The following is a 13,932-nucleotide window of genomic DNA, read 5'->3' on the forward strand; positions in this document are numbered from 1 at the left end:
AAGCTCTTGACAGATTTTACCAAATCATCCTTGAGAAAAGCTGTGCCAGTTAATGTTCCTATCAATGTTCCACAAAGAGCCCCATTTTCCCATTTTCTGATGAATGGGAATGGCATAACATTGTAATTTTTATCTGCATAAAACTCATTGCTAAAGAGACAACACATTTTGCATTTCTGGGGGTATGTACCCTTCTTTTACCCTTTGCTTTTTCCCAATTCCAGAATTCCCATAATATTCCTTTTGTATAATTTCTATCCTTTTACTGGTATTTTCTATTTGTTCAGACTGTGATCTGTTTTCCTTTGGCTCTTTGAGCATATTTAAGATCACTGATTTAAAGTCTTTGTCCAGTCTCTTCAATAAATTATGCTGAGAAGACTGGGTATCTATATGCAGAAGAATGAAACTAGACCCCTATCTCTCACCATATACAAAAATCAAGTCAAAATGGATTAAAGTCTTAAATTGAAGACCCAAACTATGAAAATACTACAAGAAAGCATTGGGAAAAATCTCCAGGACGTTGGCTTGGGCAAAAATTTCTTGAGTAATACTCCACAAGTACAAGCAACCAAAGCAAAAATGGACAAATGGGATCACATCAAGTTAAAAAAGCTTCTGTACAGCAGAGGAGACAATCAACAAAGTGAACACACAACTCACAGAATTGGAGAAGATATCTGCAAACTACCCATCTGACAAAGGATTAGTAACCAGAATACATAAGGAGACCCAACAACTCCACAGGAAAAAAATTTAATAATCTGATAAAAAATTGGGCAAAAGGTGTGAATAGACATTTCTCAAAAGAAGTCACACAAATGGCAAATGGGTATATGAAAAGGTGCTCAATATCACTGAGCATCAGAGAAATGCAAATCAAAACTACAATGACATATCATCTCACTGCAGTTAAAATGGCTTATACCTAAAAGACAGGCAATAACAAATGCTGGTGAGGATGTGGAGGGAAGGGAACACTCATACACCGCTGGTGAGAATGTAAATTTGTACAACCACTTTGGAGAACAGTTTAGAGGTTCCTCAAAAAACTAAAAATAGAGTTACCATATAACCAAGCAATCCCACAGCTAGGTATATACCTAAAAGAAAAGAATCAATATATCGAAGAGCTATCTCCATGTTTGTTGCAGCTCTGTTCACAATGGGCAAGATATGGAAGCAACTTAAGTGTCCATCAACAGATGAATAGATAAAGAAAATGTGGTACATATACACAATGGAGTACTATTCAGCCACAAAAATGAATGAGATCCTGTTATTTGCAATAACATATATCGAAATAGAGATCACTATGTTAAGTGAAATAAGCCAGGTGCAGAAAGACAAATATCACATGTTCTCACTTATTTGTGGATTTAAAATCAAAACAATTGAACTCATGAAGATAGGGAGTAGAAGGATGACACCTGTAATCCCAGCACTTTGGGAGGCCAAGGTGGGTGGATCACTTGAGGTCAAGAGTTCGAGACCAGCCTGACCAACATGGGTGAAATCCAGTCTCTACTAAAAAAAAAAGTACAAAAATCAGCCAGACGTGGTGGCAGGCACCTGTATTCCTAGCTACTCAGGAGGTTGAGGAAGGAGAATTGCTTGAACCCAGGAGGCAGAGGTTGCAGTGGGCCAAGATTGCTCCATTGCACTCCAGACTTGGTGACAGTGCAAGACTCTGCCTCAGAAAAAACAAAAAGAAGGATGGTTATCAGAGGCTGGGAAGGGTCATGGGTTCGGGCAGGAGAGCGGGTGGGAATAGTTAACACGTATTTTAAAAATCAGAAAGAACAAGATCTACTATTATTTGATAGTACAACAGAGTGACTATAGTCAATAATTTAATTGCATATTTAAAAATAACTAGAGGAGTATGACTGGATTGTTTGTAACACAAAAGATAAATGCTTGAGGGAATGGATACCCCATTCTCTGCGATATGATTATTATACATTGCATGCTGCATCAAAACATGTCATATACGCCATAAATATCTGCACCTACTGTGTATCTACAAAAACTAAAGTTAAATAAAAAAATCAAATCTATAAAAGTAGAGAGTAGAATAGTGGCTACAAGGTGGTGCGTAGTGGGGAATGGGGAAATGATGATTAAAGGGTATAAAGTTTCAGTTAGACAAGACAGAAAGTTTTCAAAATCTATTGCATAGCATGGTTAATAATAATAACAAAGTGTTGTAAATTTCAAAATTGCTAAAACAGAAGATTTTAAATGTTATCACTACAAAAAATGTTATGTAAGGTGATAGACATGTTAATTAGTTTGATATAATCCTTCCACGATGTATACATATATCAAAACAGCACATTGTACCTGTACCTCATAAATATAAACAATTACTATTTGTCAATTAACAATAAAACTTTGAAAAAAATAAAGTATTTGTGTAATAAGTCCAATGCTGGGCACTCTCAGGTATGGTTTCTATTAATCTCTTTCCCTGTGAATGGGCTGTAATTTCCTGCTTCTTGTATGCCTTGTAATTTTTTGTAGAAAATTGGATGTTTTTAATATCATAATGTGGTAATTCAGGAAATCAGAATCTCTCCCCAACAAGGCTTGTGTTGTTGCTTGTTGAGGGCTCAGTTATCTGTCTATTTACTGACTTTTCCAAACTATTTTTGCAGACTGCTTTTTGTGTGTGGTTACTGAAGTCTCCATTCTGTTATCTCAGTGGTCAGCCAGACAGAGCCAAAAAGAAAGAAAAAAAATACTCTCCCACTCTTTGCCAATTGGCTCTGACCTAGGCACTCCTTTAATACATAGCCAGACCACCTACAACTCTACTTTAGCTTTCACTCCTTGTTTGTTCATAGATGAAAGATTTTCCAGTGATACAAGCCTCACATCCTCTGGTCTTTTCTGAGCATGTGTCTGGCCCTGGGCATGTATGTTACATTCTAGATCCCTCAGTATATGTGAGGACCCTCCAAAGCCCTTATTCTTTATATTTTTTATTTTTATTTTTTTTTTTTTTGAGACAGAGTCTTGCTCTGTTGCCCAGGCTAGAGTGCAGTGGTCTGATCTCAGATCACTGCAAGCTCCCCCTCCCGGGTTTAACGCCATTCTCCTGTCTCAGCCTCCCGAGTAGCTGGGACTACAGGCACCCGCCACCACGCCCGGCTAGTTTTTTTGTATTTTTTAGTAGAGACGGGGTTTCACTGTGTTATCCAGGATGGTCTTGATCTCCTGACCTCGTGATCCACCCGTCTCGGCCTCCCAAAGTGCTGGGATTGATTACAGGCATGAGCCACCATGCCTGGCCAATAAAGCTATTTTTAAAGAAAAATCATAGAATAGCATGCTATCCTATAACCCAGTCTTTTTACTAAATAACATCACAAATATCTTTCCAGATAATTAAACATGATCCTTCTTCTCCATTTTTAATGAGTTGAGGGTACTGCACTTTAGGTATATAGAATAATAACCAATCAGTCTCCTGCTCATGGATATTTTTTACTTTTCACTATTAATACTGTGATGAAAACTGATATGCATATATCTTTGTGTACTTATGCAATGATCTCGTTAAAGAAAATTCCTAGGCCGGGCGCGGTGGCTCAAGCCTGTAATCCCAGCACTTTGGGAGGCCGAGACGGGCGGATCATGAGTTCAGGAGATCGAGACCATCCTGGCTAACACGGTGAAACCCCGTCTCTACTAAATACAAAAAAAATTAGCCGGGCGAGGTGGCGGGCGCCTGTACTCCCAGCTACTCGGGAGGCTGAGGCAGGAGAATGGCGTGAACCCGGGAGGTGGGGCTTGCAGTGAGCTGAGATCCGGCCACTGCACTCCAGCTTGGGCAACAGAGCTAGACTCCGTCTCAAAAAAAAAAAAAAAAAAAGAAAAAAAAAGAAAATTCCTAGAAGAGAGATTCCTGAGTCAAGGGATATGTGCGTCTGACATTTGGATATGTATTATCAAACTACCCTTCAAAAAGTCAAATCACTCATATTTCCACTAATACTGTATAAACGAAGGAGCTCAATTCCTTCCTGCTCAACTGAAACTGAGGGTTTTAGGTCATTATTAATCTTTTCAACTTATTGGGTAAAATATATTATTTTATTTATTTACTTCTTTATTTTATATTTATTTATTAGTTAAATTGAACATCCTTTCATGTTTTTATTGGCCATCTATATTTGTCTATGAACTATTTATGCCTTTTGGCTATTTTTCTGGATTATTTCTTGAACAATGAAATTCAAACAGGTAGCTTTCCCACTCCACTCCACCTTGAGAATCACCGCAGTAGTTTAGCATAGCTCTGAAATGTGCAAAGCTAATTTTTACAAACTCATGTTCAATTATTTAAAATAAACTTCTGATATGTAAAGAACAGATAACACCTATGCACTCCAGACAAAATACAAGTATTTGAAGACTGGACAGCAATCAAAAGTAGGCAGACAGCCACTTTGGAAAACAATTTGGCAGGTCCTCAAAGAGTTAAACATAGGGTTACACTTATCGTAGCAATTTTACTTCTAAGTATACACTCAAGAAAAATTAAAACACGTCCACACAAAAATAAAAACATGTGTTCACATAGTCATAGCAGCATTATTTCTAATAACCAAATTTTGAAACCACTAAATGTCCATTAACTGATTAATAAACAAACAAAATGTGTTATAAACATATGATGAAATATTATTTGTCTATAAAAAAAGAATAAAGTACTGGATACATGGATGAATCTTGAAAACACGCTAACTGAAAGAAGCCGTCACAAAAGGCCACATAATGTATTATTTCATTTATATGAAATGTCCAAAGTTGACAAATTCATAGAAAAAAAGTAGATTAGTGGTTGCCAGGGACTAGGAGTGGAGTAGGGAAAAATAGGGATTGACAGTTAATGCGTACACAACTCCTTTTAGAGGAAAGGAAAATGTTCTAAAATTAGAGTTTGGTAATGGTTGCACAACCCTATGAATATAGTAGAAAACACTGAGTTGCACATTTTAAATGGGTAAAATGTGTCACATACAAATTGTATCCTGATAAATTTGTTTTTTTAAAAAAGCCAGAAACTTGAGAGGAGTCAATGGTTGAAAGAAGAGAACAGGGCCGGGCACAGTGGCTCACACCTGTAATCCCAGCACTTTGGGAGGCCGAGGCAAGCAGATGACCTGAGGTCAGGAGTTTGAGACTAGTCTGGACAACATGGCAAAACCCCGTCTCTAATAAAAACTACAAAAATTAGCTGGGCGCTGTGGCAGGCACCTATAATCCCAGCTACTTGGGAGGCTGAGGCAGGAGAATTGCTTGAACCCGGGAGGCAGAGATGGCAGTGAGCCGAGATCGCGCCACGGCACTCCAGCATGGGTGACAGAGCTAGACTACCTCTCAAAAAGAAAAAAAAGAAAAGGAACACTGCACCTCAACTAAAAGTTTGTGAAGAGCTCTCAAACACTAAATAGAAATTTGATAAATTTGTGGAAAATGCTAGAGTATAGATCATTTCTGAAGATTAGATTTTTATATATTTGATATTGAAATTATTTCACAAAATCTGGCCCTGGATAAATGATTACATTATTTAGACATACATTCATTATGCCACTTTAAGTTACAGATTACGAGAGAAACAAAAAGAAACAAGGGGCTACATTTAAGGGTAACATTTCCAGATTCAAGAAAACATGTACTTTTTTTTTTTTTTTTTTGAGACGGAGTCTCGCTCTGTCACCCAGGCTGGAGTGCGGTGGCCGGACCTCTGCTCACTGCAAGCTCCGCCTCCTGGGTTTACGCCATTCTCCTGCCTCAGCCTCCCGAGTAGCTGGGACTACAGGCGCTCGCCACCTCGCCCGGCTAGTTTTTTGTATTTTTTTTTTAGTAGAGACGGGGTTTCACCGTGTTAGCCAGGATGGTCTCGATCTCCTGACCTCGTGATCCGCCCGTCTTGGCCTCCCAAAGTGCTGGGATTACAGGCTTGAGCCACCGCGCCCGGCCGAAAACATGTACTTTTTAAAAGAAGCCTTGGCAAGTTTTTTTCCGAAAGAGAAAACATTGTGTGAGAAAAGCAGCTGACACCAGCTGACTTAAATTTTCAGGTCTAAATTGACACCATTAAGAGTAAGTTGGGTAAACTTACTCTAAGTTGACACCAGCAGTTACCATATCTACTTACTTGGTAAGAAGAAAAGGTAAAGAGTCTCAATAAGCGCTGCCCTTCTTCCCTTTCATCACACTAACCTGCTTTGACCCTCCAGACATATTAGTTCTTATTACTAAGAGCAGCCTGTTCCTGTTTTTAAAATTTATTACAACTGTAATTAAATAACTGAGTTTATAATTAATTATTTAACATATGTCTTTAAACTCTATAAAGGCAATGTCTGCTTGGCATTCTTAAAAAAGATATGCAGAGGCTGGGCATGGTGGCTCATGCCTATAATCCTAGCACTTTGGGAGGCCAAGACAGATGGATCACTTGAGCTCAGGAGTTCAAGACCAGCCTGGGCAATATGGTGAAACTCCGTCTCTACTAAAAATACAAATTAGCTGGGAGTAGTGGTGCATGCCTGTAGTCCCAGCTACTCAGGAGGCTGAGGCACAAGAATCAATTGAACCTGGGAGGCAGAGATTGTTGTGAGTTGAGACAGCGCCACTGCACTCCAGCCTGGGCGACAGAGCAAGACTCTGTCTCAAAAAAAAAAAAAGACATGCAGAAAGTATTTACATACTTTTATTAAACTCAAAATGCTCATAGCATTTATATCTTAGTGAGTAGAATTATTCCCCAATAAAGATGTATATCAGCAGGCCGGATGCGGTGGCTCACGCCTGTAATCCCAGCACTTCGGGAGGCCAAGGCAGGTGGATCACGAGGTCAAGAGATCGAGATCATCCTGGCCAACATGGGGAAACCTTGCCTCTACTAAAAATACAAAAATTAGCTGGGCGTAGTGACACACACATGTTATCTCAGCTACTTGGGAGGCTGGGGCAGGAGAATCGCTTGAATCCGGGAAGTGGAAATTGCAGTGAGCCAAGATCATGCCACTGCACTCCAGCCTGGCGACAGAGCGAGACTCCATCTCAAAAAAAAAAAAAAAAAATGCATGTCACCTTAAGAATAGTTTCCCATGTTTTAACTAATACATATTTCTAAAATAAATTGGATAACTTCAAAAAAACAACATTTTTTAAAAAGAGAAAGAAGGCTGAATTACATGATTAGAGAATCTAGGGAAAACTAAACAAAAGAAAGGATAAAGCTATTTTTTCCCTTTTCAAAAACTGTACATTTTATTTGAAAATGTAGATTTAAAAAATGTACATTTTGAAAATGTAGATATGCAAAAGAGAAGAAAACTCACCTATCACCACCTATGACTAAATCAACAAACTCCAGACATAACCATTGTTAAAATTTATTATATCATGTCAGACTATTTTTCTGTTCATTTATACTGATATATACTAATAAGATCACCCTATGCATAAAGTTTGTAACTATTTTTTTCTTGTGGTCATATATTTTAAAACATTTTCATGGTATTATAAAAGTAATGATCATTTTTAATAACTGTATAATAATTCATTGTAAGAATTATATTCCATAATTAAGTTAAATAATATCTTACTGTTAAGAGTTTTATATTGCTTTTCATTTGTTAAATTATAAATAATGCTCCACTAAGCATTCTTTATCTTATTATTACCTTAGGATAAATCCTAAAACTGGAATTGCTGGGTTGAAGTATATGTTTATTTCTTGGGTTTTTTATATAAAACATCAAAATATCCTCCAGAAAGAATCAAACAAATAAATATATTTAGTATAGATATACATACACACATAAATAACACATTAAGTAACTCATAAAAATCTAAATATTAAGTAACTCATAAAAATCTAAATGATAACTGTATAAAAGGATATATTACAGGGTTAATACAAACCTTGCAAAAAGAAAAGAAATGATTGCATAAATGAATTCCAAATACTTTTGTGGAAATATACAAGGCAGAAAATGAAACCAAAAAAAAATCGATAATTCAATTAATGAAAGTTAAGTGTTTGAATAGTATTTACAACTAGTTATTCTAAAAGAATCAGTCTAGAACATTAAGAGATAATATCATCACACATATGATTCATATACTGTCAACATTGTTGCCACAGCAAAGTGGCAGACATAACCCAACAGTAATTTTTTTTTTTTTTTTGAGATGGAGTCTCGCTCTGTCACCCAGGCTGGAGTACAGTGGCACAATCTTGGCTCACCGCAAGCTCTGCCTCCCGGGTTCATGCCATTCTCCTGCCTCAGTCTCCCGAGTAGCTGGGACTACAGGCACCTGCCACCATGCCTGGCTAATTCTGCTTCTGTATTTTTAGTAGAGATGGGGTTTCACTATGTTAGCCAGGATGGTCTCAATCTCCTGACCTCGTGATCTGCCCACCTCTGCCTCCCAAAGTGCTGGGATTACAGGCGTAAGCCACCGCGCCTGACCCCCAACAGTAATTTTAAATGAAGAAGATGCTTAGAATGAGTCAGAAGAATAAATTACCTGAGATTTTTAAGAAATGTAATTTTTTCTGTTATACTATTCTCTTTTGGTATCACCTGCATTATAGTTTACTGCAGTAAAATTCAAGGTATTTTTTCTGCAGTAGAGTAAGCATTGCCCATTTCAGAACTCAAAAGGAATTATCAAGCATCTCACTAAGTCTTCCTTCAAGTGCCCTCTGAGGACAACCTGCATAAAGACAACTTGGAAACTTCCTAAAAATACCACTTCACAGAGCCTCATTCTCTGAGATTTTGATTCTCCATATTGCAAATAGTACCTAATAATGTGTATTTTTGCAATACCCAGATGATACTTATGAATGCTGAAATTTAGGTAACTTGGTTTACTGTTGTAATGATTGAACAGGGCATTACATCATGAAAGGGCATTATCCTCAGGCGAACAACCAGACAGTAAGGAATGGAAACTCAGGTAATTATTCTTGTCTCTTTCTACTTATACAGCAAGGATTTATCTCCTGAACCTGTCTATTTCTTTCCATCTCCACTGCTACTTCCCTATTATTCAGGCCAACGTCATCATTTTCTTGTACTACAACAGCTCCTAATTAGCCATCCTGCCTCTAGTGTACCTCTACTCTAATCTGTCCTCTATGATGATCTTAGAGTATGCTTCCCCAAAAATGCCAAATCTAATAAGGTAACTATCTAAAATAGATCAGTGACTCATCATTGCCCATAAGATAAACTCCAAACTATTGTGGCCATACTAAACTTTTAATTTTTCTAATAAACCATGATTCTTCACCTTTGTTTATTCTATTCCTTCTCTCAAATCACTGTTCCTTTGACCTCAAAGCAGTATTTCCAACATTTGAATACTACCATGTTACTACACACCATCCATGGCTCTCTACTGACTAATGTACTCAATTTCCAACTTCACTGTTTCAGCTGTTCAAAGAAAATCTTATACTAGATGCTCAAACAGTATAACCGGAGCTGCTCTGGTTGCAGGTAGTGAGAGAGATCAGGGGCTCAACTCCCTCACCTCTCTTCTACCCCACAGCAACCCCAAAGGAGGCTCCACAAAACAGAATTAGATTTTAAAAGACTGAAATCTGGATTCTGTTGCATGGCAAACACTTTAGTCCATCTATCTTTTCTGTATTATCTCCTCATATTATGCCATGAAAATTTTACCGACACTGCACAAAAAGCACCATATTCTTTTGTACTTTGATTTGCAAGAGGTTTCTTTTGCCTGCAACTCTCTGGCCCAATGTTGTCTCCTTGGAGAACTACTAATTCTTCAAGGCTCTGCTCTCTAGTCAATGTCCCACAGGCTGAGTTAGGCTCTTCCACACCTTTGCAGTGCTTGTATAAAAACCTTCCCATATATCACTTATCATAATGCACTGTAAGTACTATAGTCTAATTCTCCACTACACTGTCAACAACTTGAGTGAAAGTCTTTATATCTTTTTCTTATTTATATCCCCAGTTTCTAGAACACTGTCTGATGAGTAGTATATATTTAATGTCTGTTGAATAAAAGATAGATGCTAACATTCTAAATAAAAAGACTAGGTGCTTAATGAGATAAACCTTTAATTCAAGCTTTTAAAATTTTTAAATATTTTAATCAAAATGACAACCTAAAATTATGTTTAAATTGGCTTATTAATAAACTGTTAAGTATCTACTGTGTTGCACAAATAACAGAGAATTACTGAACTATGGGATTTTGACAATGTAAGAATGTAATACATTGTGAAAATGAGACTACATATTCTATAGATTTAGAATCATTGATAGGGAAAATCAGAGGTAAAATCTCCTTAAGTGATTAGATGGGATGATTCAACATCCTGATGCTGTAATTGAGAAAGGAGGGACCTAGCAGAAAAGAAATTAGAAAAACATACAAACAAACTTAGAGTCAATGGAAGGCAAGATCAAAGGAAGTCAAACATGAGATGGACCTTTAAGAATGAGCGGAACTGGGGCTGGGTGCAGTGGCTCACGGTTGTAATCCCAGCACTTTGGGAGGCTGAGGTGGGCGGATCACGAGGTCAAGAGATCAAGACTATCCTGGCTAACACAGTGAAACCCCGTCTCTACTAAAAATACAAAAAATTAGATGGGCGTGGTGGCCGGCGCCCATAGTCCCAGCTACTCACGAGGCTGAGGCAGGAGAATGGCGTGAACCCTGGAGGCGGAGCTTGCGGTGAGCCGAGATCTCGCCACTGCACTCCAGCCTGGGTGACAGAGCGAGACTCCATCCCCCCCCCCAAAAAAAGAATGAGTGGAACTCGCTATGGTCTAAGACAGAAATCAAAGTATTCCATGAAATGAGAAAATGAGTAGGGATGTTAGTAAGAGGCAGGAAAGGTTCGAGAGTCAATGTTCAACGTGATTTGAACACACTTAGAGAGTTGCAGGTGAAAAGACTGAATGGATTTTATGACACCAGGTTTCAAACATTTTCTAAAGCCAGGCAGAGGACTTCATATTTATGTGGTAGAAAACAAGTAACTAGAAATCTTAACAGATTAAAAGCTCTAAAAAGTCTGTCTTATTCTGCGTTAGAGGCAAATAAGCCACAGAACAATTATATGATTTCCCAGTTAGGAACAGTATAAAACAGCCACACTTACCACATAATGCTGCTGCTTTTGGGGTACTTCAACCAACAATTCATTCAAGTACAATGGGTAAATGCTGCTGAGGTTGGCTATTTCCCTAGGTTCTAAACAGAATTTGTATGAAGGAGGGCATATTTTCTTGTGAGGAAAAATTCTTGCATGTATTCAAATATGAATCCTTGACAAAGAAAAATATGTCCTTTGGTTATTTATTTATTTATTTAGAGACAAGGTCTAATTCTTACTCAGGCTGGAGTACAGTGGCACAATTATAGCTCGCTACAGCCTCCACCTCCTGGGCTGCAGCGAGACTCCCATCTCAGTCTTCCCAGTAGCTGGGACCACAGGTATGCACCTTCATGCCTGGCTAATTTTTAAAAATTTTTTGTAGAGACAGAGTTTCACTATGTTACCCAGGCTGGTCTCAAACTCCTGGGCTCAAGCAATCCTCCCTCCTTGGACTCCAAAAGTGCTGGGATTACAGGCATGAAACACCACATCCAGTCATGTCCTCTGGTCTTAAAATGACTGCTTTTCAAATGCACTATTAATTCCTTACACAAAATATGCAATCGAGATTTCGTATGAAACATATTGACAGCAAAAAACAAAAAAAAGTTTATGAGCTAGTCAGTGAAAGGTTAGAAAGAAAGGTTTAAAACTGAATTTTCCATTTTGAATGGGCATAAATTTTAATATTTTAACTACTTCATCCTTCACAATCATGCTCAAAGTAAGTATTTCCAGAAAGACAAATAGTAGAGAACGTGCCCATTCTTCAAACTTAAACAGATTTTGGTCCCATATATCTGGAATTGATTGAACCAGTATATTAAGAAGACAAATCAGAAAGATTCAACCAAATGCATCCATTGAAAATGTTTTTTAAAGATTGAGAACCATGTGTGTTGTGCATTACCACATTTATGACAGCACATCTGTGATTGCTCACCACTATAACTTACCCCAGTTTTATCACACAAGCGTAAAGTATGAAATGATCCAACAGCAAATAATTCTCCATCTGGAGCCCAGGCAACTGAAGTAATAGGATGCTCATGAGGTTGTGAATTGTACAGTGGGCGGCCGTAACTATCCCATACCTACAAAAGCAATTTTTTAAAATCTTTTATAATATCAGGGAGAAGTTTACCAAAACTAAAAGAAAAATAAATAAATAAAAATGTTTTATAACAGACACCACATAAAAACAAGTTTGTCTTCCAGCAAGGTAGTAAATAAAAATTTAGAAATCAGCACCTTATATATTAGCAATTAAATGTCTTTACTATCACACGAGGGGAAAACAAAGCTGTATTCCTTTAAGCCTAAATATTTCAAAAAGAAACTATTTTATAACACTGTCATAATTTTCAGATTTTACTAAATCTCTGAACATAAAATCTACCCACTTTAAGTCTTTTAAATATAATAGTACTTTTTGAAATGTTTACTTCTTAGCTTTGTTTTGTTTTTTGAATTTTAGAGACAGGGTCTCACTCTGTGGCCTAGGCTGGAGTACAGTAGCATGATCATAGCTCACTGCAGTCTTGATCTCCTGGGCTCAAGAGATCCTCCTGCTTTAGTCTCCCAAGTAGCAAGGATTACAGGTACATGCTGCCACACTTGGCTAATTTTTTAATTTTTGTAGAGACAGGGTCTTGTTATATTGCCTAGGCTGTTCTCCAGCTCCTGGTCTCAAGTAACCCTACTGCCTTGGCCTCTCAAAGCACTGGGATTATAGGTATGAGCTACCATACCTAGCTTGCTTACCATTTTGCCTAAATTTTTTTCTCCCTGTAAGGGCTCTACCTACTTTCTCTAAAAGTATTTATTTCAATTTAATTGTGTCTAACTCTAGTTATTAATACATTAAACCTTATTCCTCTCTACAAATTATTTTGACCTGAAATTGATCAATATTTAGTAAACCAGCAGGGTTGATTTTTAAAAACATACTGAATTGACTTAAATTGAGTCATGGTAAAATTACAGGCTATACTGATATTGTTAGTTATTAAATATCAAACTCTATAGATCAATGAGATCCTCTTTCTTTTTTTGAGAGAGAAAGGGTCTCACTTTGTTGCCCAGGCTGGAATGCAGTGGCACAATTATGGCTCACTGCAGCCTCGACCACCTGCACTCAAGTGATCCACTCAACTCAGCCTCCCAAGTAGCTGGGACCACAGATGTGCTCCACCACAACTGGCTAATTTATTTTTGTAGAGGTAGGGTCTCACTGTGTTGTCCAGGCTAATGAGATAGTCTTTTTAAAGTCCATGCTTTAAAATACCACTTAACATTATAAAATAATTTGCTAAATTACTGGAGTATAAAGACATGGCTAAAGTAAAAAACTAAAAGAATATTCTTACATGCTAAGTACTTATAAATTTGATTCTTTCAGCCAAGTGATAAATCTAAACATTACATACCTTATATTTACAGTCTTCACCAGCAGATAAAATAAGATCATTGACTGAGTTCCAATCTACTTTTAAAATAATGCCATCATGAGCTTTCCACTGTGAGAAAAAAATAAGATATTAATTATAACTTTGAAAGCACTTAAGTTTTTTTCTATAAGAAAATATATTTTGCCTCTTTCTAATGACTCCCTTGTCATCTTCTCAAGGATTCCTATCTTCCTTTTATAGCCATTGTACAATACCTCATTTGCTTCTTTCATTTGTAATTTACACTAACGCAAGCACCTAGCACCTAAGACATCCACTATACAGCTTCAAACCTTA

General features: G+C 37.4%; 1 protein-coding gene across 8 annotated transcripts in view; it reads right to left on the reverse strand.

Moving 5' to 3' along the window:
* Positions 1-13,932, reverse strand: part of LOC105488529 (intraflagellar transport 80) — a 186,634-nt gene that overhangs the window by 76,115 nt on the left and 96,587 nt on the right. For all 8 annotated transcript variants that reach the window (XM_071091184.1, XM_071091185.1, XM_071091186.1 and 5 more), the window contains 2 exons: positions 13,615-13,704; positions 12,142-12,279 (listed from right to left, as the gene is read on the reverse strand). In XM_071091184.1, the coding sequence (XP_070947285.1) occupies positions 12,142-12,279; positions 13,615-13,704 (228 nt within the window). The remainder of the gene's footprint in view (positions 1-12,141; positions 12,280-13,614; positions 13,705-13,932) is intronic.

This window comes from Macaca nemestrina, chromosome 2 (assembly GCF_043159975.1).
Source record: "Macaca nemestrina isolate mMacNem1 chromosome 2, mMacNem.hap1, whole genome shotgun sequence".
NCBI lineage: Eukaryota > Metazoa > Chordata > Mammalia > Primates > Cercopithecidae > Macaca > Macaca nemestrina.